This window comes from Cupressus sempervirens, chromosome 6, assembly GCF_028749045.1.
Source record: "Cupressus sempervirens isolate cs-2001-9-10 chromosome 6, ASM2874904v1, whole genome shotgun sequence".
In the NCBI taxonomy this organism is placed as follows: Eukaryota; Viridiplantae; Streptophyta; class Pinopsida; order Cupressales; family Cupressaceae; genus Cupressus; species Cupressus sempervirens.
Genome location: NC_143123.1, coordinates 716,939,856 through 716,964,194, shown reverse-complemented (window position 1 = coordinate 716,964,194; position 24,339 = coordinate 716,939,856). Strand labels below are relative to the sequence as shown.

The window sequence follows — 24,339 nt, the reverse complement described above, 5'->3', positions numbered from 1 at the left end:
CATTGTTTGGTCAAAACGGTTGCTAAAATAATTCAATATTTTGCTCTAACTTCCTACACTTTGGCAAGCTACAAATTTTAGCTCATCTCTTGCAAAGATCAAGTCAAGATTTGAAGTCTATTAAACACTTCATCTTGCAATTTTTCTAAATCCAAGAAATCTCTTTGATTGCATTTTCAAATTCTTCACGTGTTTAAAACGACTTCTTCTTTTGCCTCTTGATAAAAGGGTATGATTCCTTGTTATTTTTCTTAAGGTATTTGTTGTGTTGTGTATGCAAGTCTCATCATTTCCATTTTCAGATTTGCATTTGTTTTGTATATGTCAAGTTGCTTCTTCTATTATTTTGTCTTCTTCTCCAAGTTGCATGTGCAAGGTTTTATTTACTTGCATGTGCAGTCGGATGTAAAATCTCGTTCTCAAAGGAAAGACAGGTTCATTTTTCCTCCACATACGAATGCAAGCTAAAACCCCACTCTTACGCATTCCATATACCTCCATATGGCTGCCCTATGGTTGAAGTTTCTCCCACGTGCTTGCCGAATAGAGTATCACTTTTTGCACTTATTAAAACATGCTATGCCCAATGTGTTACTCATTTTTTCTTCTCATTCACTTTACTCCAAGCTTGCTGGCTGTACATGCAATGGATGTTGAAAAACCCATGTTTGGGTTTTCTAATCACTTTTTAGCCATTCTGAGCTTAACCCATTTGCTCCTTCATTGTCTTCAATCATTACATACAATTCCCTATTCATATTGTGCCCAATGGACCCATCTATGCTTGAAAGAACAAGCGTTGGTTTTTCTAGAAACTCAATAACGACATGTATAACACCAAACATGCAAAGAAGAAAGAGGAATACGAAACAAGAGCGATCACATAATGAAGCTTACAATGAGATGAGAGAATGATTGAATGCATAAAATGTTTTCAAAACAGAGATGAAAAGAAACAAAATGTTTTTTTGAAGAGACAATCACCATTTCACTACAGAGCAAGCAAGGATGCAAGTTCATGTTCCAATTCAAGAGCTTCCACCAAACCCGAGCACGTTGACCATTGAGCATCCTATAGCAACATGAAGACCAATTAAAGCTTGATGTAATAGAATTTGTGTCTTGTAAGGCACTTAGAATATCATTTGTAATTGACATATTACATGTGATGGATGTCATGTCCCCTTCTCAGTTCAAGTTAGATGGGCCCCAATTTAATCTATCTTCACATCTGGATAGGTTAAAAATATTATTTGGCAGGATGTCTACTAGTCACAACAGGAGTTTAAATTAATTTGCTTCAAAACTTTATTAAAGTGAGAAAAGATTAAGTCATTTTTAATGTTATAAGTTACTTTATAAAATGACTTTAACTGACTACAGGACGAAAATGGAGTTTTATACCACATTCTTTACTCCTTGTGATTTCCCTCACTTCGAGGCTATAAAAGGGAGCTTACATTGGGATTATCAACACACAACAAAATTTATGAACTAAATGTTCTGAGTTCTAGTTGCTTTAATGTGAGTGGTCTGAGACATTGAGGACGAAACCCCTCAAGTCTGGAAACACTAAGGGAGTTGGACGTAGCCTCAATCTTCCTCTATTTTTTCAATTTGCATTGGTGTGGGAAAAAGTTGGCAATGGCATGAAAATGAGTAAGTACAATTGCTTATTATTTCTCAAAGAAATTGTTTACACAGGAGTTTACTTGCAGTGTAGCTTGGTTGATTGAATTAGCACCCAGATTCCTTTAGACGGCTAAGACAGTATACAGTTGGAAGTGCATTATTTTTCTATCTGCTAGACTGAACTACATCTTGGGCCGAGTTCACCATTACCCACTGGAAGGGGTATTTGCAAAGGTGAAGTTGGAGTCAAAAGATTGAAGTCACGGCTTAATACAAGGCAGACATTATGCACAGAACCAACCAATCATTACGTAAGGCAGGAGGTATGACATCCCGAGTTTGCTAAGAGACCCTCACGGCATGTCACGTTCAGAATAGCTATAGTGTGTGACGGCTATCTCAGTGCCATGGTCCATAATACTAGTCGGACTGTGATTTTAAAGTGAGTTGGTATTTGAAATAAGAACCTAGCCGTCTGTCCTCCAATAACATTCAAAGGAAACCCTGCCGTTAGCATAACATTGGACATCATCTACTACAGCAGTCGGAGGGAGTGAGCCGGGGTACATGACTCTTACAGTGGACTAAGGAGCAAGAGTATATATCACCATCCGCCATAAATCAAGGTCGGAATACTTCCCAGTCGTGGTCGGAATTGAAGCATCACTACAGTCGAGCAAGAGTCAGCATATAATCCGAGTGGAGTTTGAATCCTTCCAGTACAGGTCATACTTCTTTGTGTTCGGGTCTGTTATCTTTGAATCCTTGTGTTTCTTTATGCTATAATTGCTATTACCAGCACATGTAGTAATAAAGACAAATGCCAATATAAAATCAAATTTCTGTCTATCAGACATATGTTGTACTGAACATTGTATGCTGAACAAATTTCCAATATTATTTTATATTAGAAGCCATTGAATGGATTGAATAGTGTTAATGTTTTAATGTATGGTTAGAGTGGCAAATGTTTGACGAAATTCCTATAGCCAGAATCTTATTGTTGATTAGTATTAGCTGAAAACTTTACAATTATTATTTGACCTATATTCGCTGAGAATATTACAGTAGTATTAGAGTCACAAGACCTGCCATCTTGTGGGAAAAAAGATTAAATTTTTGCATAACTCTTTCATTCTGAAAATGAGCTAGGAATGAGTAGAAGGTCACATAAATTCAGTCACTTACAGCCGGAACAAGCAGATTCCTCAGTGCACGTTGACATTGAAGATAGTTTCTTGGTGGATGAGGAAATAATTTTGGAAACATGTGAACACACTGATATAACTCAACAGGTTGAACCAGAAAACAATAATCAAATAGCACATAACGGTGATGAACAGGACAGGGAAGTACGGGAGACTTTATGGGCTATTAGAGATGGACAAAACAACATTGCCAATGCTATTCAGCAATTAGCAGGTACTATGTAGCAGTTACTTCCAGTCCAAAGAAGGGCTCCTAGTCATCATAGCGGTGGTGGAAGTATAGCTAGGTCTCCCCGGGCAGCTAGAGCTCACACACATAATACGGACAGACCTTTGATGCCAGTTTTTAATGTTGAAGAAGAGGAAGTTGTATCACTTGCAGCCCCAAATGTGTTACCGGATAATGTTATGGTAACTTTTGATGAGTGGGATATGTTTCTGGATCAAGTTAAGCAAAATTTGACCTTTGTGCAGTATTTAAATCAGAAAAAGGAGGCTGATAGGTAGCAGCAGGACTGGAGACCGAGGGCACCTAACAGGGACTTAAAACATGTAATAAACAAGCTTACTCTTGCCACCTTTGATGGTAGTAGTCAGATTTCTGCTAGAGCTTGGATTCACAAGCTAAATACTTATGTGACACTTAAGTCAATGGCTGAAGCGGAAGCTATTAGATTTGCGACTATGCATCTAGAGGGAGCCGCATACGATTGGTGGCATCATGGGTTAGTTACGCAGAATCATGGTCTCATAACTTCATACAAGATTTTCAGCTCTAAGCTGATCACCCGCTTTGACAGGAGGATATTGAGGTTTATTACAAGGACTTGGCTTAGTTACGTCAGAGTGGATCATTAGATAAGTACATGGTGCCAGACATGACAGAGTAGCGAAAGGTGATGCTATTCACAAAGGGTTTACAGGATAGATTTAGGGGTTTGGTTAAGGTTCTTAAACCAAACACTCTAGAGGATGCAATCAAGATAGCTCATAATTTGGATCCACCCTCATCTATATTACAGCCTCCGAAGAAACCATACAAGGGATCTACATCAAATCAAGGGAATAAAAATCAGCAGAAAACCACTCCTCCGAGGTTGGATTTTGAAACATGGAATGAGCTCAAAAGGAAGAAATTGTGCTTTACATGCAAGGAGCCGTGGACCCCAGATCACGGATGCCTTGGGAAAGGCAAGATACATTATGTAGAGGTTCTATCCGAGGATGAAGGGGAGCAGCAGGAAGGTGAAGGGGCTGAGGACAGCGAAGAGGAAGAAGTTGAAGAGCAGACCCTAGAAGATAAGAAGAAGAAGAACATTATGGAACAACCTCTAGTCATAGCCACTCTTTCCAGTGATCCGACATGTCATCCTTTCAGAGTGCAGGGTGTGGTTAAGGGGCAACGCATAGTATGCCTTTTGGATATAGGGGCTTCACATAACTTCATCAGTACATGGATGGTAGCTAGGAGGGGTTTACCGGTAGTCGACATTCTTGAGTTTGAGGTGAAGGTAGCAGGCGGTGAAGTTTTGGGGTGTACAAGGAAGGTAGCTGGTCTTCAGATACAGTTTGATGATTATCTTTTGGAGACTGACTTCTACGTTGTTGACTTGGATGGGTTGGATGCCATTTTGGGTAGACAGTGGTTAAGGACTCTTTGCAGGTACACCTTTGACCATGAGACTATGTAGTTGGAGTTCTTATAGGGTGATCGATTGGTAATCCTCAGAGCCATACCAAATAGTGGACCCAGATTGATTTTAGCTCACAGGATGGAGGCCATATTGAGACGTGACGATATAGAGTGGGCCACACAGTGTTTCATCTCCTCCAATGAGACACAGGATCCAGGGCAGCGATATCATTGTGACATTCAAACAATTATAGATAAGCACAAGAAAGTGTTTGAGGATATACCTCCTGGGATTCCACCAGATAGAGGGTTTGAACATATTATTGAGCTTGAGGAGGGAGCCAAACCCGTTATTACTACCCCTTATTGTCATCCTCGACATTACAAGGAGGAAATAGAGAAGACGATAAAGGAGTTTTTGGATATGGGGCATATTAGACCTAGCTCTAGCCCTTTTACCTCTTTAGTAGTGTTGGTTAAGAAGAAGGATGGCACCCTTTGAATTTGTATAGACTACTATGCATTGAACAAGAGGACCATCAAGAACAGGTATCACATTCCCCACATTGATGAGTTGTTGGATGAGCTTCACGGGGCAGTTTATTTCTCGAAGATAGATCTTCGATCTAGATACCACTAGATTCGAGTCCATGAGGAGGATGTGCAAAAAAACAACTTTCAGATGCCATTACGGACACTATGAGTTCTTAGTGATGCCATTTGGGCTCACTGACACTCCTGCCACTTTCTAGTCATGCATGAACCATATTTTCAAGAAACAGCTTAGGAAAAGTGTTCTAGTCTTTTTTGATGACATTTTAATTTTTAGCAAGACTTGGGAAGAGCATTAACAACATTTGGATGAGGTCCTTAATCTCATGGAGGAGCAGTCCTTATTTGCAAAAGAGTCCAAATTCGAGTTTGGCTTAACAGAGATTCTTTACTTGGGGCATGTGATTGGTGCTGAAGGTGTTAAGGTGCATCAGGAGAAGATACAGGCAATTCTGGATTGGCCACCACCTAGGGATGTATCGGAGTTAGGAGGTTTCCTTGGTCTTTGTTCCTATTACCGACGGTTTGCCAAGGGGTTCTCATAGGTAGCAGCCCCCCTTACCGATTTGACACGAAAAGGGGCATTTTCTTGGATAGAGGATGCTGAGGCAGCTTTTGATAGGCTGAAACAAGTGATGAGTTGGTGTCCAGTGCTAGCACTTCTTGATTTTTTTAGGCCTTTTGTGTTAGAGTGCGATGCTTCGGGTAGCGGGATAGGGGCAGTATTGATGCAAGAACGCCATCCCATTGCTTTCGAGAGCAAGAAACTTAAGGGCAGTGAGTTGTTATATTCCACCTATGATAAGGAGATGCTAGCTATCATGCACGCTTTAACCAAATTTAGGCAGTATTTGGTGGGAAGTAAATTTACAGTTAAGACGGATCATAACAGTTTGCGTTACTTCCTAGAGCAGGAGTTGAACGAGAGGCAGCAGAAATGGGTCAATAAGATATAGGCTTATGATTTTGACATCGAATATGTCAAAGGGAGGAATAATATAGTTGTTGATGCTCTTTCCCGACGACCCCCAGTGCTTGCATGTTACTGTATTTCAAAGATTTCAGCAGATTGGAGACCCCAGTTATTAGTGGAGTCTTCCAAAAATACTCATGCTTGTCAGATTCTAGATGGTATACTTCAGGACGAGCGGTACAAGGTAATGAATGATGTTATTTATTACAAAAACATAATTTACCTAGTACTCGAATCTAAACTAAAGGACATTATGCGCCCCATACATGATGCACCAGCAGCAGGGCACCCAGGGTTTTTCAAAACCTATAGGCAGATTAGAGAGAGATTCTCGTTGAAGGGGCTTAAGGATGATGTATTACAGCATGTCAGAGAGTGCCAGACTTGTCAGTAGAACAAGTCAGAACAAGGTTTTCCTACAGGATTACTTTAGCCTCTCCCTATTCTAGCTCAGAGATGGGAGAATATTTCCATGGATTTTATCACTGGGTTGCCGAGGGTCCAGGGCAGAGATTGCATCTTTGTAGTGGTGGACAGATTGACCAAGTATGCACATTTCTTCGCGATAGCTGCAAACTAGTCAGCTTCCCAGGTAGCTGAGTTGTTTTTCCGAGAGGTTTTCCGGCTCCATGGATTACCCAAAACTATTGCGAGTGATAGAAACGATAGGTTTCTCAATACCTTTTGGCAGGAGATTTTTAGATTGACTGGTACAAAATTGACTCCTAGCACGAGTTATCATCCACAGATTGATGGCCAAACTGAGATAGTGAATAAGTGGGTGGAAGGTTACTCGAGGAACTACATTGCAAGACAGCAAAGGGTGTGGGTCAAGTGGCTGTATTTGGGAGAGTATTGTTATAACACCACCTACCATATGTCCATTCGGATGGCACCCTTTCGTGCTCTGTATGGTTATGAGGCCCTATCTTTTATTGATTTGGCATTATCGGATAGTCAGGCACCCTTGGCCAAAGATTGGATAATGGACCAACAAGATATCCTTAGAGCTCTCAATCATAATATTCATCAGGCACAAAATCAGCAGAAGCTATACGCTGATTAACATCGCACCGAACGGAGTTTTGAGGTGGGCGATATAGTTTTTCTTCGTCTCTAGCCCTATAGATTGAGTTCCTTGAAGAAAAGTGGGTCCGAGAAACTCAAGCCTAGATTTTATGGACCTTATTATATCACCAGGAGGGTAGGAGAAGTTGCTTATGACCTAGATTTGTCGGGTGATAGCCAAATTCACAATGTTTTTCATGTCTCATGCCTCAAGAAGGTTGCGGGTCAGCAAGTTGTACCTTCTATGAGTTTGCCCTTGCTTGATGAAGTGGGTAAGCTTATTTTGGTGCCAGAAGAAATTGAAACTCGAGAGAGGAAGCTGCACAACAAAACCATCAGGGAATATTTGATCTGTTGGAACGACTTACCTGATGAAGATACCACTTAGGAAGGTGAGTCTATATTGCAACATCCATCATTGAGATTGCTCGAGGGCAAGCAATCCCAGGAAGGGAGGACTATCATGTCCCCTTTTCAGTTCTAGTCATATTGGCGCCAATTTGATCTATCTTCACATCCTGATAGGTTAAAAATATTATTTGGCAGGATGTCTACCAGTCACAATAGGAGTTTAAATTAATTTACTTCAGAACTTTAATAAAGCGAGAGAAGATTAAGTCATTTTAATGTTATAAGTTACTATATAAAATGACTTTAAGTGACTACAGGACGAAAATGGAGTTTTATCCCACATTCTTTACTCTTTGTGATTTCCCTCACTTCGAGGCTACAAAAGGAAGCTTACATTGGGATTATCAACACACAGGGGAATTTATGAACTAAATGTTCCAAGTTCTGGTTGCTTTAATGTGACTGGTCTGAGACATTGAGGATGAAACCCCTCAAGTCTAGAAACACTAAGGGAGTTGGACGTAGCCCCAATCTTCCTCTATTTTTCAGTTTGCATTGGTGTAGGAAAAAGTCGGCAATGGCATGAAAATGAGTAAGTACAGTTGCTTATTATTTCTGGAAGAAATCGTTTACACAGGAGTTTACTTGCAATATAGCTTGGTTGATTGAATTAGCACCTAGATTCCTTTAGACGGCTAAGACAGTATACAGTTGGAAGTGCATTATTTTTCTATCTGCTAGATTGAACTACGTCTTGGGTTGGGTTCACCATTACCCACTAGAAGGGGTATTTGCAAAGGTGAAGTTGGAGTGAAAAGATTGAAGTCACGGCTTAATACAGGGCAGACGTTATGCACAGAACCAACCAGTCATTATGTAAGGCAAGAGGTATGACATCTCGAGTTTGCTAAGAGACCCTCACAGCATGTCACGTTCAGAATAGCTATAGCGTGTGACGGCTTTCCCAGTGCCGTGGTCCATAATACCAATCGGACTGTGATTTTAAAGTGAGTTGGTATTTGAAAATAAGACTAGCCGTCTGTCCTCCAACAACATTCAAAGGAAACCCTACCGTCAGCATAACACTGGACATCATCTACTACAGCAGTCGGAGGGAGTGAGCTGGGATACACAACTCTTACAGTGGACTAAGGAGCAAGAGTATATATCACCATCCGCCATAAATCAAGGTCGGAATAAGTCAAATTAGTTAGAAGTTTGTTAGAGAATAAGTCAAGGTGGTTGAGGATTTCCTCTTTTTGCTTCACCTTTCTCTCTTCTATTTTCCTATATAAAGGAGGAAGTTCATTGTAAATAATCATCTTTGGCAAGTCAAGAAAATTCTGCCAGTTTATATATGCACTCTAAGACTTTGTGCTTGGATGTAAATCTAAGTTGCTATCAATAAAAGAGGCAACTTGCTTTCAAACTTTGTGTTGATTGAAGGTGTCATGTGACGACATTTTGTGGATATTGATTGTGAGTTTTGGAGTTTTGATCAAGAGGGATTTGAATTTAATCCTGCAGACTTTGAACTGCCTATTGCATTTAGAGCCAATTTGAACTTTTGAAGATTTTGTAAAAGATAGTTGTGGCTGCAATTATTTAGAGCTTAAGACTTTGGGCTTCAGTTGTAAGTGTTTTTATTAAATTTGAGAGTATCCAGTAAGGGTCTATTTGGTTGGTGGAAGATGATGGGAATTGGCTTTTTCATAATCCGGATTTGAAATTTTTTGCATTTGTTTCAAAATTGGCAAAATGGATTAGAATACCAGACATCTAATTTTGTCTCAAAACCAGGTTACTAGACTTCCCACTAGCAACTAGGAAATGAAAATCAAAACCTGGTTATGCTTTTTGAGGAGTGTAAAAAAATTAGATTGGACTATTTTTTGGAGTCTGCCTTCAACTCCAAGCTTACGCATAAAAATGTTACTTTCCACTCATCTTCCAAGTGAAACAAACAGTACAAGTAGAATCTCAAAAATAGGAATGAACATTTGTAAAATCTTGATTTTTCTAAATTGAGATTTGTAGAAAACTTGAATTCTACAATTCCACGAATCAAACGGACCCTAAGAGACTTTGTGCTTTATTGTTTATTCTGCTTCAATCTTCATTCGAGACAAGTGCAAGAGGCATTGGGTTCCTGTTTTTGTTTCACAAAATATAAAAAGTAAACTGCTGCCCCTGATGTTGTTCTTATGTCAATTCCAGGGTCATCGGTATTATCATAGCAATAAGGCACTTATTTAAAAGTTGGAAAGCTAGAGTTGTATGCAAATCATTCTTGAAAAAAGAGGAATTAATCAAAAGAATCATCCTTTTTGTAATTTCAATTAAGTTCCTGTTGAAGCCACCTACGGTAAGAAGGGAGCCTCCCCTATTGTTGAGAGGAGAGAAATCTCATGAAATGTTGCCTAAAGTCACAATTTTGTAAGCCGTAGTCAGTTACGTACAAAAATTTTAGCCAACAATATGCAAATCTACAAGCCTAGTAACATTTATCATACAATTAAATGTTGCCGTTTTATATGCCATTGTGTTTATGTGTACAAGGTCTTTCATTGTATGTCACCCACTGATGACTAGTCTCTTCTTTGCAATGACACTCTCAATGGAAGCGTTGATATTTGTCATGTCACAGTCACATAATAGCAGCAAATTGTAGTTAGTCCTTGTTTTCAAATTCTTATAATCAAACTATTCACAATTATTACTAATGGCTATAAAATAATGTTCAACAATTTATATTTGGGTACAATAGTAGCTATACCTCATGACTATCATAACTAAGACCATATCATTCACAAATGAACATTTTAGTTAATGTATACTTAACAATATTAACTTGTATACAAGTAATAATGCATGGTGAAATTCAAGGCTATGATAAGTAGATTTCTTAAAATCCCCCTTGTTTTCTCAACAAGTGGAATTGATTCCTTTACGTACAGAGTAGAGTTAAATCATTTACTTAGAGCATTTGGAAACATATACAAATTTGAAGACACTTGTGGAATGCTACTCAATGCCCATACATGTGAATGCAAGTCAACATGTTCTTTGCAAACTATACAAATGTTAAATTTTTTAATGCAATAATCAAATGAAATTTTCTCACCATTATTTGCTTGCAATTTTAATGAAGATATGTATGGATGGTTTTCTTCTTAACTATTGTGCTCTTCTAGGTGCTTCCTACCCATTTGATTGTGGTAACCTATTCTTGCTTTTGTCATTCTTTGTGTGAAGATGTGGATGGAGTTTCCAATACTTTCCACCCCAATGTCTTCTAGGTTTAATAGCTGGAATAGTTGTTAGATTTACATTTGCTCAAGTCAAGTGATCACTCACATTTTTGCAGATAGTCTTGAACTCTTTTAATTCGCTTCTAAAGTGCATACCTCTTTGGATGTCATTTTATAAAAGCTTGGAACCTTTAGCAAGAGTTTGCTTCTTTTTGCACATGCTCACATTTTGGTAAGCTTTACCACAAAAAGTACATGAATTGAATGCCAACATTCATGTTTAGCATGATCTTTCTACACTGTGAACAATGACAGAAGTTATGCTTTGTATTACAATAATAGATAAGTCGTCTATTATTAGTTAATGGTTATGTATTGTAAATATCTAGTTAGCTTTAGTTTGCTTTTGTTTTTTGCTTTCTCTAGAATAAAATGTTTCTATTCTTTACGATCATTTCCTAAGGAAACATCGTTTTATTCTTTTGTATAAATTGACCGTCCGGTCTCTATTAAAAATAAACAAGTATTTACCAATTATTTTTGTAATATGGTATCAAAGCAAGGTTGAACCTTTTTTGAAAATAATAATTTCTTATTGAAATTTTCAGATCTTTATTTTCAAAATTAATTCTACCTTAAATTACCTGCTTCAAGCAACCAAAGTTCGGCGAGGGATTTTTTATCCTAGTATCTGTAAATCGCAACTGGATGTTTTGCAAAAAAAAAAAAAGGCAAATCATGACTTTTTCTTTGGTCAAATTCCTCTGGAAATCACATTTGGAATCTTAAAGGAGCTTGCAATATTTCTGCAATATTTTCTCTGCCGAATGTGCGCCATTCTTTGGACCATTTTACGGGGTCAAGCGACGGGTTTTGTAGTCATTTCTTCCTCTTGGTCGCACGCCTGATAACTGCTCTGCAAATCGCAAAAACAAAGGTCATTTTTCATGCCCATGATTAGAAAAATCAATGCCTCTTTTTACTCTGTTCGCGTGACCTCTAGGCATCGGTTTTTTGAGTTTATATGCACCATTCCTCCATATTGTTGTGACCTCCTTCTAGCATTGATCGCCTGTTAAAACTGCCATTTTTTAACCCAGTTTTTGCAACTTTTTTGCCCAAACCGCCATTATTTGGAACTTGTTTTGCTATCGGATAAGATTTTGCCCAAAACCCTAATTTTTGGGCTTGGATTTTTTTTTTAATTATAGATTCTTGGTGGGTTTTTCGAGAGCTCAACTGGGTTTTTGTTTGTTTTTTTCTAGGTGTCTCGATTTTCGAACCAGCAGATCCAAAAATTGACAGCATATTCCTTTTGGGTTTTTCAAGCTCTATTCTAGGTCACTCCGATTTTTCTAATTCTTTCGTATTTTTGCCTCGAAGAACGTGCCTTCATAGATTTTTACAGTTTTTCATTGAAAAATGTGCCATGGCATCTCTCACAAACATTTTGCTCGAGCATAACTCCAAATTCAATGATCGAAATTATGGCACCTAGAAGCAGCGTATCATCGCAATTTTTGAGTATTGGAACACCGATCAACTTGTTCTGGGTGTTACTAAGCGTCCAACTTCTCCGGGTCCTGATCAAGATACATGGGATCTGAACAATTGAGAGGCAGTGATGCTTCTCAAATTATCTGTGGCTAATGATCAGCTTCCTTAGATTCCATTTGGCAAGACAGTTACCGAAATCTGGACACATCTCAAAGGTTGTCATGAGACTTCTAACAAAAGCAGAGCCTTCTTTTTGGAAAACTTTGTTTTCTATTGTCATGGATGAGCGCACCTCGCTCCAGGCACACCTGAATTGGATTCGGGAAATTTGTGATCAGTTACTTGCCATCGGTCGCAAGATGGAGGAAGATGATATTGTGGTTATCACTCTTTGGAGTTTACCAAAATCCTATGAGCATTTCACAAGACTCTCAACATCACATCTTCTGGTGTTGATTTGAAGTTCACTGATCTCTGCACATTGCTGCTTTAGCAAGATCGGTGGAAACAATAGTTCGGTAGCAGCTCCAATTCCACCTCCACAGAGCAAGCCTTTGCTATGAAATCCTTTCAGAAGGATAAAAGCAAGTTTCAGTAGCCGTCTTAGCAAAAGTCTTCTGCTCCAACATCAGATGGTTCTCGAAAGAACATTCAATGCAACTACTACCACAAGTTTGGACACATGAAGGTTGAATGTTGAAAATGCTTTGCTACATAGTCTAAGCAATCAGGTTCGCAGCCCAAAGCGAGCAGTGCAAAGCACACTGAGCAAGCGGAATTTGTCTTTTACGTCTTCATGGCTGAAAGACTTGCAAATCATGTGAAGTCTTCTACCTCGTACATTGATTCAAATGCCTCTCATCATTTCACTCACCGCAGAGACTGGTTTACTGACTACCAGCCTTATTCAGATTCTGTTATTTTTGGTGGCGGAGAAGAGTACATGGTTGTCGATAAAGGAAACATTCAGATTCACTCTGTTGGGAAGAATCTCAAATTCCTTGATGTGTACTACGTTCCAAGGATGGAACTAAATCTACTCTCAGTGAGTCAGTTGCTACGACATTCTCCACACTTGGCAATCACCTCCAATTCACATCAGTGCACAATCACTTATCGGACGACTAAGTCTACTGTTGCAGTAGGTCTTGAGGATCATGGTCTTTTCAGACTTACTGATTCTGGTGATTCTCAGGACTTAGCTATGGTTGCTCGGCAGTTTTTTGTAAGCACACTTTGGCATCGGCAATATGGGTACTTAAATGTGCATTATCTCTCACAATTTGCTTGGGATGAGCTTGTTCTTGGATTACCAAAGATTTAGACCCAACAGCTTGGAGTTTGCGACACATGTCAGGCTGGAAAGCAACAATGCACACCTTTCACCTGGTGATACTTGGTGAGCTTCTCGAGTACTTCAGCTTGTTCATGCCGATATCTGCAGCCCTATGGTCACTCCTTCTGTTCTTGGGTCCAAGTATTTTCTATTGTTTGTTGATGATTTCAGTAGAAAAATGTGGGTGTATTTCCTTAAAAAGAAATCAAATGCACTTCTTGTATTTCAGAAGTTTAAACCTTTAGTTGAAAAAGAGTTTGGGAAATCTATTATGACTCTTGGATCAGACAATGGGGGGAATTTTGTTCTAATGTTTTCTCTAGTTTCTTGGATACACATGGCATCAAACGCAAGTTAACCATACCCCACACGCCACAATAGAACAATGTAGTTAAACATCGAAATAGGACGATCACCGAGATGGCTCGATCTATGCTCAAACACAGACATGTTCCGAAGCAGTTTTGGGTAGAAGCAATTAACACTATAGTTTATCTATTGAACCGGTCACCCACAATGGCGGTCAAAGGTAAAACACCGAAAGAGGCTTGGTCAAGTTGCAAGCCCAGAATAAGTCACCTGAAGGTTTTTGGCTCCCTTGCTTTTGTTTGGATCTCTAATGTGTCACGCACCAAGTTGGATGCCAAGAGTCAAAAACTGATGCATGCTAGATATAGCAGTCTTCACAAAGCCTACTGCCTAATCGATGTCGAGACATCTCGTCTCATCTACAGTCGAGATGTAGTCTTTGATGAGCAGTGAGGACCATTCATGCCTGTTTCTCCTATTCTTGATCCAGTAGACCAACCTATGATGGCTCATGATTTGGGAGTTCGGCTTCCATTAGGTCCACCTAATGGGAGGGCTCCTGCAGCTCCTGCAGCTCCAGTTATACCAATGATGCCTGTGCAAACACCTCTGGCTTCTCCTGTAGGATCACCTCGCTTTGGAGATGCTTCACCAGAGTTTGATCCAAATTCTTCTGATGAGGATCTTGCCGATCAAGCATCTCCTGGTACTAATGTTGGTCATTCACCTATCCGGCCTAAGTGGTGGGCTAAGACACTTGTTGTTCTTTATGATGATGAGCTCATTGATGGGAGAACTACTCGGAAAAAGAGCAAAACTACAGATTCTATTAACTTTGCTCTCATGGCCAACATTCACAGTGTGTTTGAACCTCAAACATATTCTGAGGCTAAAGGAATTTCAAAGTGGGAACAGGCCATGACATCTGAACACCAGAGCCTGTTGAAGAACAACACCTGGGTCCTTTCTGATCTTCCACCAATGACGAAACCCATTGGCTGCAAATGGGTCTAGAAAATCAAATACAAATCAGATGGTACTTTGGATAAGTACAAAGTTGGTTTAATGGCGAAGGGCTTTTCTCAGCGTTAGGGCATTGATTATGAGGAGACCTTTGCTCCTACTGCAAAGATGAGCACCATCAGATTAGTCCTAGCCATGGCAGCACAGTTTGACTGGAAGGTCCATCAAATGGACGTCAAGAGCGCTTTCCTGAATGGTGATCTCTATGAAGAGGTCTGCATGACACAACCTCCTGGTTTGAAGGTTGTTGATAAAGACCATCAGGTTCTTAGATTGGTAAAAGCTCTCTATGGCTTGAAGCAGGCCCCTCGGGCATGGTACATAAAAATTGATAAGTACCTCAATGATCAAGGCTTCAAGAGGAGTTCTTCAGACTCAGACTCAAATCTATACATCAAGACTACTGATAGTGACATCATCCTTTTGGTTATTTATGTGGATGATATGATCATCACTGGCAGTTCGACATTTTTGATTCAGGGAATCAAACAGAATTTATGCCAGTCTTTTGATATGACTAACCTTGGGCTCATGCATTATTACCTAGGTGTTGAAGTTTGGCAACAGTCTTCTGGTATATTCATCTCTCAGTCCAAATATGTCAGGGCCCTGTTAGACAAATTCCATATGTAGGATTGCAAACCTGCATCTACACCTATGGAGAAAGGTCTCAAGTTATCAGCAAAGTCTGATTCTCCTTTTGTTGATGATACTACATATAGGCAACTAGTAGGCAGCCTCATCTACCTCTTTGCTACTATGCCTGATATCAGCTTCGCATTCAGCTATATTTCATGCTTTATTACAGCTCCTAAGGCTGATCATTGGATGACAGCAAAGCGTATGCTTCGTTATGTGAAGGGCATTTCAAATTATGGACTTCTGTACTCTCGAAGTTCTAATCCTAAGCTCAGTGGGTTCACAGATTCAGATTGGGCAAGCGCAATTGATGATAAAAAGTTAACCTCTGGATATGTGTTCAGTTTGGGATCCGGTGCAGTCACATGGACTAGTAAGAAGCAACAGGCAGTTTCTCTCTCCTCTACAGAGGCCGAATACAGAGGGACTGTTAAAGCAGGATGTGAAGTTGTTTGGCTTCGTTGGATGCTTGGGGATAATGCAAATGTCACCAGTAGGACCGACTACTTTGTTGATAACGAAGGCGTTATCAAGTTAGCACGAAATCTAGTCTTCCATGAACGAACCAAGCATGTGGATGTTCACTGTCATTACATATGATAGCTAGTTGAAGACGGGACTAGAGATTTGCAGTATGTTCCTACCACAGATTAGACTGCATATATTCTCACCAAGCCTCTTGGTCCTGATAAGTTTGTCAAATTCAGAGGATAGCTTGGTATTCTAGATAGATTAACCATTAAGGGAGGTTATTACAATAATAGATAAGTCGTCTATTATTAGTTAATGGTTATCTATTGTAAATATCTAGTTAGCTTTAGTTTGCTTTCGTTTTTTGCTTTCTCTAGATAGAATGTTTCTATTCTTTACGATCATTTCCTAAGGAAACATCATTTTATTCTTTTGTATAAATTGACCCTCCGATCTCTGTTAATAACAAGCAAGTATTTACCAATTACATCCATAAATACTTTGTACATGCCTCTTCTTAATACCTTAATGCTTGCTTGTTGCCTCGTTTGGTCTACGAAATGTTGAGGTTGGTAAGAGTTTAAGTTCCTCTTTCCTCTTTGCCTTTGCTAGACATGGATTTAGTAATATCCCTTTTATTTTGACGTGCTTCCTTGTCTTTGTGAGGTAGATCCATTCTTCCTCTTCTGTTGTTAGTTTTTGTTCAGCCTTTGGAGTCTCTCTGCGTTTCTTCTCAAGACTTTACAAAAATGTTGTAAACTATATTTTTACATTCTTTGGGTGGCAATTTAGATTTGTTTGAAATCTTCCTACATGGAACCTTCTCTTCCTTGAGTTGTGCTAGAGCATTTTCCAATCTTCATTTATCATATCCATGGCCTGGATATTGAGGACTTTACTTAATCGAAAAGGAATTAAAGACTCTGCGACCATTATTACCAGGGTTTCCTTGCATCATAACCCATCCTCATTACTAACTTAAAATCATAGAATTGATTAAGCATCTCAAAAATTTTCATGGGTTCATTTAATGTATAATTGGAGGAATTAAGAAATCATGAAGTATTTTCTATGCATACCTCTTATATATTCTTTGAACTTTTTTTTTGTTAGAGACTGCTCCTCATTTTGTGTCAAACTCTTCTCCTTTCCACTCCAACATAATGTATTGTTTTGCCAATATCCCTTAAACAACAAATCTTGTTGCGGATCCTCTAAGATAGGAATGAAGAATTCTTCTTAGTTAGTCCATTTAACATGCAACTCTTATCTCTTCTTTTAAGTGTTGTGCCACCATTATTAATGCTCTACTCTCCTCTTGTCCTTGAATATGACAAGCTTTGAGCTACTCAAGCTTTCTATTTAATGTTTTTGTCAAGATTGTTCTATGCATCCACCAATTCATACAATACTTTGTCAAAGAACTTTGTAAATATTCTTGCTATGCACATAAACTCGTGTTTTAATTTCAATTAAAAACATGTTTGTGGACAAACATTTTGATTTTCCACCCCTGCTTCAATTACTTGAATATATCGATGTAGTGGTTTTAAAAAAAATAATGTATTCAAAGTAGTCAAAATGTCCGCAAATGTGTAGGTTACTTCCATAACCATGGACAATGTGAAGAAAGGAAACAAACAATATAGCAATATGATTTTATTCCCAAAAACCCAAGACGAGGAAGACCAGCTGGACATGGCAGTTGGTTTATAATGCTGCTATAAAAAGATTTACAAGGGGTAAAGAGTACCAACTAGTTACTCTAGAAACATCACCAATCAGATCTGTCAGTCATGCACATTCTATCTCATGCATTGCATCAAATGAGTGTTACATCATATAAATAAATGCTAAAACATCTTTTCAGTTATCATTGATCAAAGGATGCTCAGGTGTCTCAAAAATGAAGAGATATATTTTGTTTGTTACTTTTCTGATATGATTTCTCATGACAAAATTGCCACATTATGTAGTTTGGCATTAACAAAACCAGTACATTCTGTAGGTGGCTGAAATGAAACCCACCCTTGACAAAATAAATCCTCTGTTTTTACAAAACTGCCCTTTAAAACAAGTTGTTTTGATAATGTAATGAAATTTCCCCTTTACTGTTAAGAAAATCATTGTAGGCCATAACTTCTGCATACAACTTGAAATAGGGTTGTGTCTTTTTGAAGTCCATACATTTTTTAGAGAACCACACATGTTATAAAAAAATGGATGATTGATTAGTTTAGCCCTTTTGAGGTTGATACTTCTTTTTTCAACTTGTCTTTCTTTTATTGTTCTAGACATGTCTCGAGAATATGATCATTTTGATGAATTTCTTGGTTTCTTGCTGATTAACTTGACCTTTTTCAGGATAGTGAAGCAATTCAGAGCAGTGTCCTACATAGACATTATTGGAGTAAGTTTGAGCATTTCGTTTAATGATAATTTCTTTGTTGTTTGTAAATGATAACTCTAGCATTGTGTATAATGTATTTAAGTCCCATTCTGAGAACCTATAAACTACTTATTCTTCATCTGATTAGCAATGTCAATATTTCAATCCTTTCCCATGATTATATCATGGGATGTACAGAATTTGAAATAACTATTGTGGTATTCCACTTCAGAATCCATTTGTTGCCATAATGGCGGTTGAAAACTACAAGCTTTTATATGAAACCCACAAGCTGGGAATAGTTGAATCAAATGATGACTTGTCCCTACTACATTTACAGGTCTGCAAATAATTCTGTTTGAACCCAAATATAAATATTAGTTGCCTTCAATTGCATAAAGAACATTGCCAACATTGTGTATTGCATTTACTGTATTTTATTTGGTGTCGTGCATTCACTGCTTATTCATATCTTTAATGGGTGTATGTAATTTACTTTTGCATTGAAAGGTAAATGAAATATTTGGGTATTAAATATTATTTCTTATAATATTGCATTTTTTTTTAATATTCAATTTTTTTAAACATTCAACTAACATAGAGTAGGTTCATATCTTCCAAACTTTGAAGGTGTTCATGCCTTCATCTAACATTCCATCTATAGAATTTTGCTGTAACTCATTCAAATGAGATTGTTATAAATTATAAAGGCTAAAACTGTTTTATTTAGAAATTTCATCCATTTTTTTTTGAAATGATGTAAACTAACAAAATGTATTTTTTGAAAGTATATTTAAGTTTGTAATTCTAAAAATAAAATAACATTTTATTTGAATTTACTTTAATTAAAAAGGCACTATAATTTATTTGATAAAATTTTGAAAAATGAAATTACAAGGGACATCAAATTTTACATAGTTAATGTATCTTACTTCCTTCAATATTTTTATATATTCATAACTTAAAGTTTAGTTCATGGATTTAATTTTTTTAATATGTATTTTCAAAATAAAGCTTAAAATTTATTTAATTAAAATATACATTGGTCTTAATCCTTTATCTAAACTAGAAAAAGAATATATTGATAGATTTTTTTGGTCTGAAAAAATAGATGAGTTGATTAAGTATTTTATCTTGACAAGATAATCAAGCTTATATTTTGTATTAATAGTCCACTTTTAATAAAAATATATAGATAAGAACTAATTAAAATATTAAAAAAATTATTTTTTAGAAAATTTAAGTTACAAACTCATTTAAAGAATATTTTTAGTTTTAAAATGTGTTATTCATAAGACTAAATAGTTTTCTTAATTCGATATTAATAGTGTATTAATATTTGAAGCAAAAGATACATATAAGCCACTTGAATTGGCTCATTTGATCGTGATCCTAACCTTGATCCAAACAAAGTTAACCATGTTCTCTTTACATAAAACATATTAGATCCATTTGATTGCAACATTAAACTTAACCAAACAAAACCTTCTATATACCATTAACACTATTAATTACGATACTCGCTTAGACTATCCTAACAAAACATATTACATCACATATTTTCAAGCCCAGCATACCAAAATTGTTTTCCAACCAGAAAACTAAAACATCTTGATAAAGAGAACAAAGTCCAAGTGAAAATAAAGGTGTTCATCATACCCTTGATTTTAACATTTCTTCTTTGGACTCCCTCAATATGAAAATTTCACTCTACATCTTGACTTTCCCCTTCTTCCTCTCCCAAATTCGCTTGACTAACTCCTCAATGCCATTTGACCTTAAGCTTAGCAATCGATTTACTTTGAAAGAACTTCATCTTCCTTCTTCGTTCACTCTCAAAGCATTCCATTTCATCCTCTGCTTCCACCAAGTACAACAAAAGATCCTCCCAACTACACCTAGCCTTCTCAATTTGTTTTTTATTTTAGTTTGGAAGAATTTCAAATGATAAATGGTTGAAATTCCTTGCTTTTGCCCAAACTTAAACATGTCACAAGAAATTACTAGTTGTCATCCCAAACCTTGGTTTGACTAAACCTAGCCTTGAATCATCTCACCCACCCACTGTGACCTCATGCACGAGTGCACTGCTTTCAATGTCGCCTCCTTGCTGCCCAATTGAAGAGCCCATGCAAATAACAACAATAATGTGTCCAAATGTTTCCTTTGTTTTAAGTATGTCTTCAAATACTCACATTAACTCTGCTAATATAACCCAAGAATAGGGGAAAGGACCTAGTACTCTGAGTGCATTCCAATGGTTTAGATAGGAGTTGTTCAGTTGATACACACACTTACTAATTTAATATCCATACTTAGTATCTTAATGCCCAACTTTTTTGGCAATATTGTGCTAATAATTGTGAGTTTAAAGTTGAATGAAATGTACCCTTTGTTTTAGAAAGCAGCCAATGATGTGATTCCACATCACCTATGCAAACATGGGTACCCTTTTTGTGTCGATCTTCTGAGGATTGCTGCAAATTTACTAAGCACTTCCATGTATGTGGTATGTGTTTTCCAATTGCAACCCCCCCTTATATTTATAAGAGAGTGAGAGAATATACGTGTGCATATATATATATATATATAAACATCAACACTCCCTCTTAGATAGGGAGGATAAACACATGACCATATATTACCTCTATGTAATATAATCTGAATATCTTTGAGTATTGGCCTTCAGAATATCAACATATGATATTCACCAAAACTCTAAGTAATGGTCTCTAAAAAATCAACATTTGATATTCACCATGTACTCAATAAGGCAACGGTCTCCAGAATATCAACATGTGATATTCACCATTTTGATATCACATATAAGTATTGGTTTCTAGAATAACAATATATGATATTCACCAAATACTCTTTGAGTAATGGCCTTCAGAATGTTGAGATGCAAGATATTCACCAAGTATTGTGAGTAATGGTCTCCTGGACATTAGGTTGCATGATATTTGCCAAGTACTTAGTGTAATGGCCTCTAAAACATCAATTTGCATTACATTCACTATGTACTAAAAAATGTTTATAAGGTACGTGCACACACATTCTCATAATGTGTAACCTATAAACATCCACCATGCAAAGTATAATCTATCATGATCTGCATAAACATTGTAAGATATCCATCATAATAGAAAATTAAGTTATTGTAAGATTGTCACCTTTCAATAACTTCTGCAAATACAAGTGACATCAATTGGAAGTCGTTACTTCCTCATGATGTGCACAGGGGGTAAGCCCATTAAAATTACATAGTCCCGAGGTATATATTCATGAATCATAGTCCTCTTGACTGCTACAATTTATTGATCACTTGAGAATCTAGTTTAACATGGTTTACTCCCTCTGAATCAATATGGTCAAGATCACCAAAGGTTGACTGAATCATATCCTCTATCTGCTCCCTCAAGGTTGACTCTAGTGAAATGTAAGGCTCCCCCTGAATCTCAATCTCCCTATTTTCCTTTAAAGAACATTCTCTTATATCCTTCCATATGAACTTTACCTCTCTTCCTTCCAAAATGTAAATTGCATATATTTTCTTCTTTTAATGTAAAGGGTCTTCTAATAATTGTTTTAACCCTTTCACCTTTATACTTAATATATTATATTGATCTAAAAAAATATCAATTGTTTATTAAATAAACATTACTTGTCTATTTAGAAAAATTCACAATATTCTATGCAACATATTTACATTTTATGGAACATATATATTTTCAACTATAATATCCCACATATTGATATGGCAACTAAACAAATGTCAAAAACATACTTTATACCTGCCCCACTAGTCCTCGTGGTGGTCAATGGTAGGAATGACAACTGGTCTCACCAAGGGCTCCTACGTGCAAAAACATTATAATAAAAAATAATACAATAATAGACATTATGCAAGATGTACAAAATAATTTTAACAACATTCCCCCCTTGTATTCATTGCATAAAGGTCAATAACTAGACACAAATATGAACAAGGGAATACTCCCTCTAAGCACATATACCATGATGAATCAAACTACTTCATGTGCTCCATCAAGAAACCTGCAACAAAAACAAAGTTGCCACCAAACAATCGTGGCATTGCCACTCAACATACATCTGAGGTCATCCACAAAGAAAGCCACATAATCTTCTACAAATAAATCATAAGCCCTATCACATGTGATATCCCAAAAGTAAACAACTGAAATGTATTTAGTTGAAATGGTACTAGCATGAAGTGCTACCAATTATCCATACCTCCAAGGTACATACAAATCATTCAAATCGGTCCCATATCATCAACATATACAACCTGTAACATGCAACCATAGGCTCCAAGTGCAAATCCAGTCACATAAACACCTAGAAGTTCTCACTCCATAGATAATGTCAAATAAAAAATGAATTCAGTAATAGCATCAAATAGAAAGTGTAACCATAACCATGTAGCATCAAGCACTATCCACAATAAGATGCATAACATTTAAACTAATAACCTACAAGTATACCTCTTACAACAAGTCTCTCACGTGACAACACATGAGCACAAACTAGCAATCATATAGCTTCAAACAATTTCAAATTCAATGTAATATAGAACCAAACATCTAGAAACATAACAAAGACCAAAGATAGAAAAATTGGAAATCAAAACCTATAGCATGTGCTTCTCCATACAGATTTAAAAGACAAACATCTCTAAAATTGAATCATCCTTAACTAGCAATTCATTCATAGCTCAAGATTATCCATAAAAGATAATGAACATAATGCATCTGAAAGAAGCAATGGGTAATACCTCTAAAGTAGGTAAATTATTGAGTATGACCAAGAATGAGGAATGAGAATGTTCATCAAGCTATCTGAGACCATTAACTCATCCAATACTAAATGGATGCTCATTCTTTCTCTTGAAACCATCATTCGTATAAACACTATCTGTAACCACGAGAAAATACCAACATATTCAAAACAATTGATACATAAACCACGTGATAGATTAAGAGAATAGTCAATATAGCCACAAAAACCATGACACGAGATATAGCATGGAAATTTATCTTAAAGACATTCTAATTAAGGTAAAGAAGATATCATAAACAAATTATTTACATATAATTCACTCAAAGATTATATCTAACAAATGAATGTTGTATCATACTTTTTATAAGCTCATCACTTAAATTTTATTCCATGAACTAAAAATAAAATCTTATTTCCTATAAGGAAATTTCTAGTCAAGCTAACAATTTTTTATATAATTTGCATGATAAATCAATTAAATAAGTGTTCATAATTTAAATGCAAAATAATAGACAATACACCCACAAAAAAGGACACAAGACATATCCTAGAAAAATTGTACATCCATAAAAACCTATATAACCCCAACTATCAATGAACAATCCATGTGACAAATATTTAGCTCCTCCATCTCTTATGCTTTCAACCTTAACAAATGTTAAATATAGCATACCTTGAAACTACTATCTTTATGGTTACTTTTATAGAGGTAAGCTCCCATAAAACCACCAAGCTATATAATATAAGTTGTATGTAAAATCATGTGCTACCTAGGCCATTGACCCTACATTTAATATTGGGTACTTTTATAATTTCCTTTCTCCAATATTAAATAATAACATTAATTATAATATAATGTAGGCAAGGGCCTACGACACTATGGTAACTTGTGAGCCTCTCATGTGGGAGGTCTTGGGTTTGAATTTGCTTAACACATAAAAAAATTAATTATAATAAATAATAATAATTAATCTAGGCTTCAGTCGTTTATCGATCCAAAATAATAATTATAATATAATGTTACAATACATCAGTAGCCTCAAGAATAGTCCAAAGGAAATGTTTACATGTTGACCATCGAGGTACTCCTATGTGCAAATACATTATAATAAAAAATTATACAATAATAGACATTACACAAGATGTACAACAATTTTTTTCCAACATTATCCCCTTGTATTCATTGCATAAAGGTCAATAAGTAGAC

General features: G+C 36.8%; 1 protein-coding gene and 1 long non-coding RNA gene across 5 annotated transcripts in view; one reads left to right on the top strand and one right to left on the bottom strand.

Moving 5' to 3' along the window:
- LOC149554301 (uncharacterized) overlaps window positions 1-18,744 on the top strand; it is a 45,845-nt gene extending 27,101 nt beyond the window's left edge. Inside the window, exon 5 of one of the 2 annotated variants that reach the window (XR_016353249.1) lies at window positions 18,308-18,644. Coding sequence is in view for 1 of the 2 variants with exons in the window: in XM_089789507.1 (XP_089645633.1) it covers window positions 18,565-18,684 (120 nt within the window). In the remaining variant the exon portion in view is untranslated. Of the gene's footprint in view, window positions 1-18,307 lie in introns of both variants that reach the window. The other variant, XM_089789507.1, reaches the window with a different exon arrangement.
- Window positions 1-23,072, bottom strand: part of LOC149554300 (uncharacterized) — a 53,991-nt gene extending 30,919 nt beyond the window's left edge. For all 3 annotated transcript variants that reach the window (XR_016353252.1, XR_016353250.1, XR_016353251.1), the window contains exons 1-3: window positions 22,587-23,072; window positions 22,349-22,388; window positions 22,127-22,188 (exon numbers count right to left, since the gene is read on the bottom strand). This is a non-coding gene — a long non-coding RNA (uncharacterized LOC149554300). The remainder of the gene's footprint in view (window positions 1-22,126; window positions 22,189-22,348; window positions 22,389-22,586) is intronic.
- Between the last annotated feature and the right edge of the window lie 1,267 nt (window positions 23,073-24,339).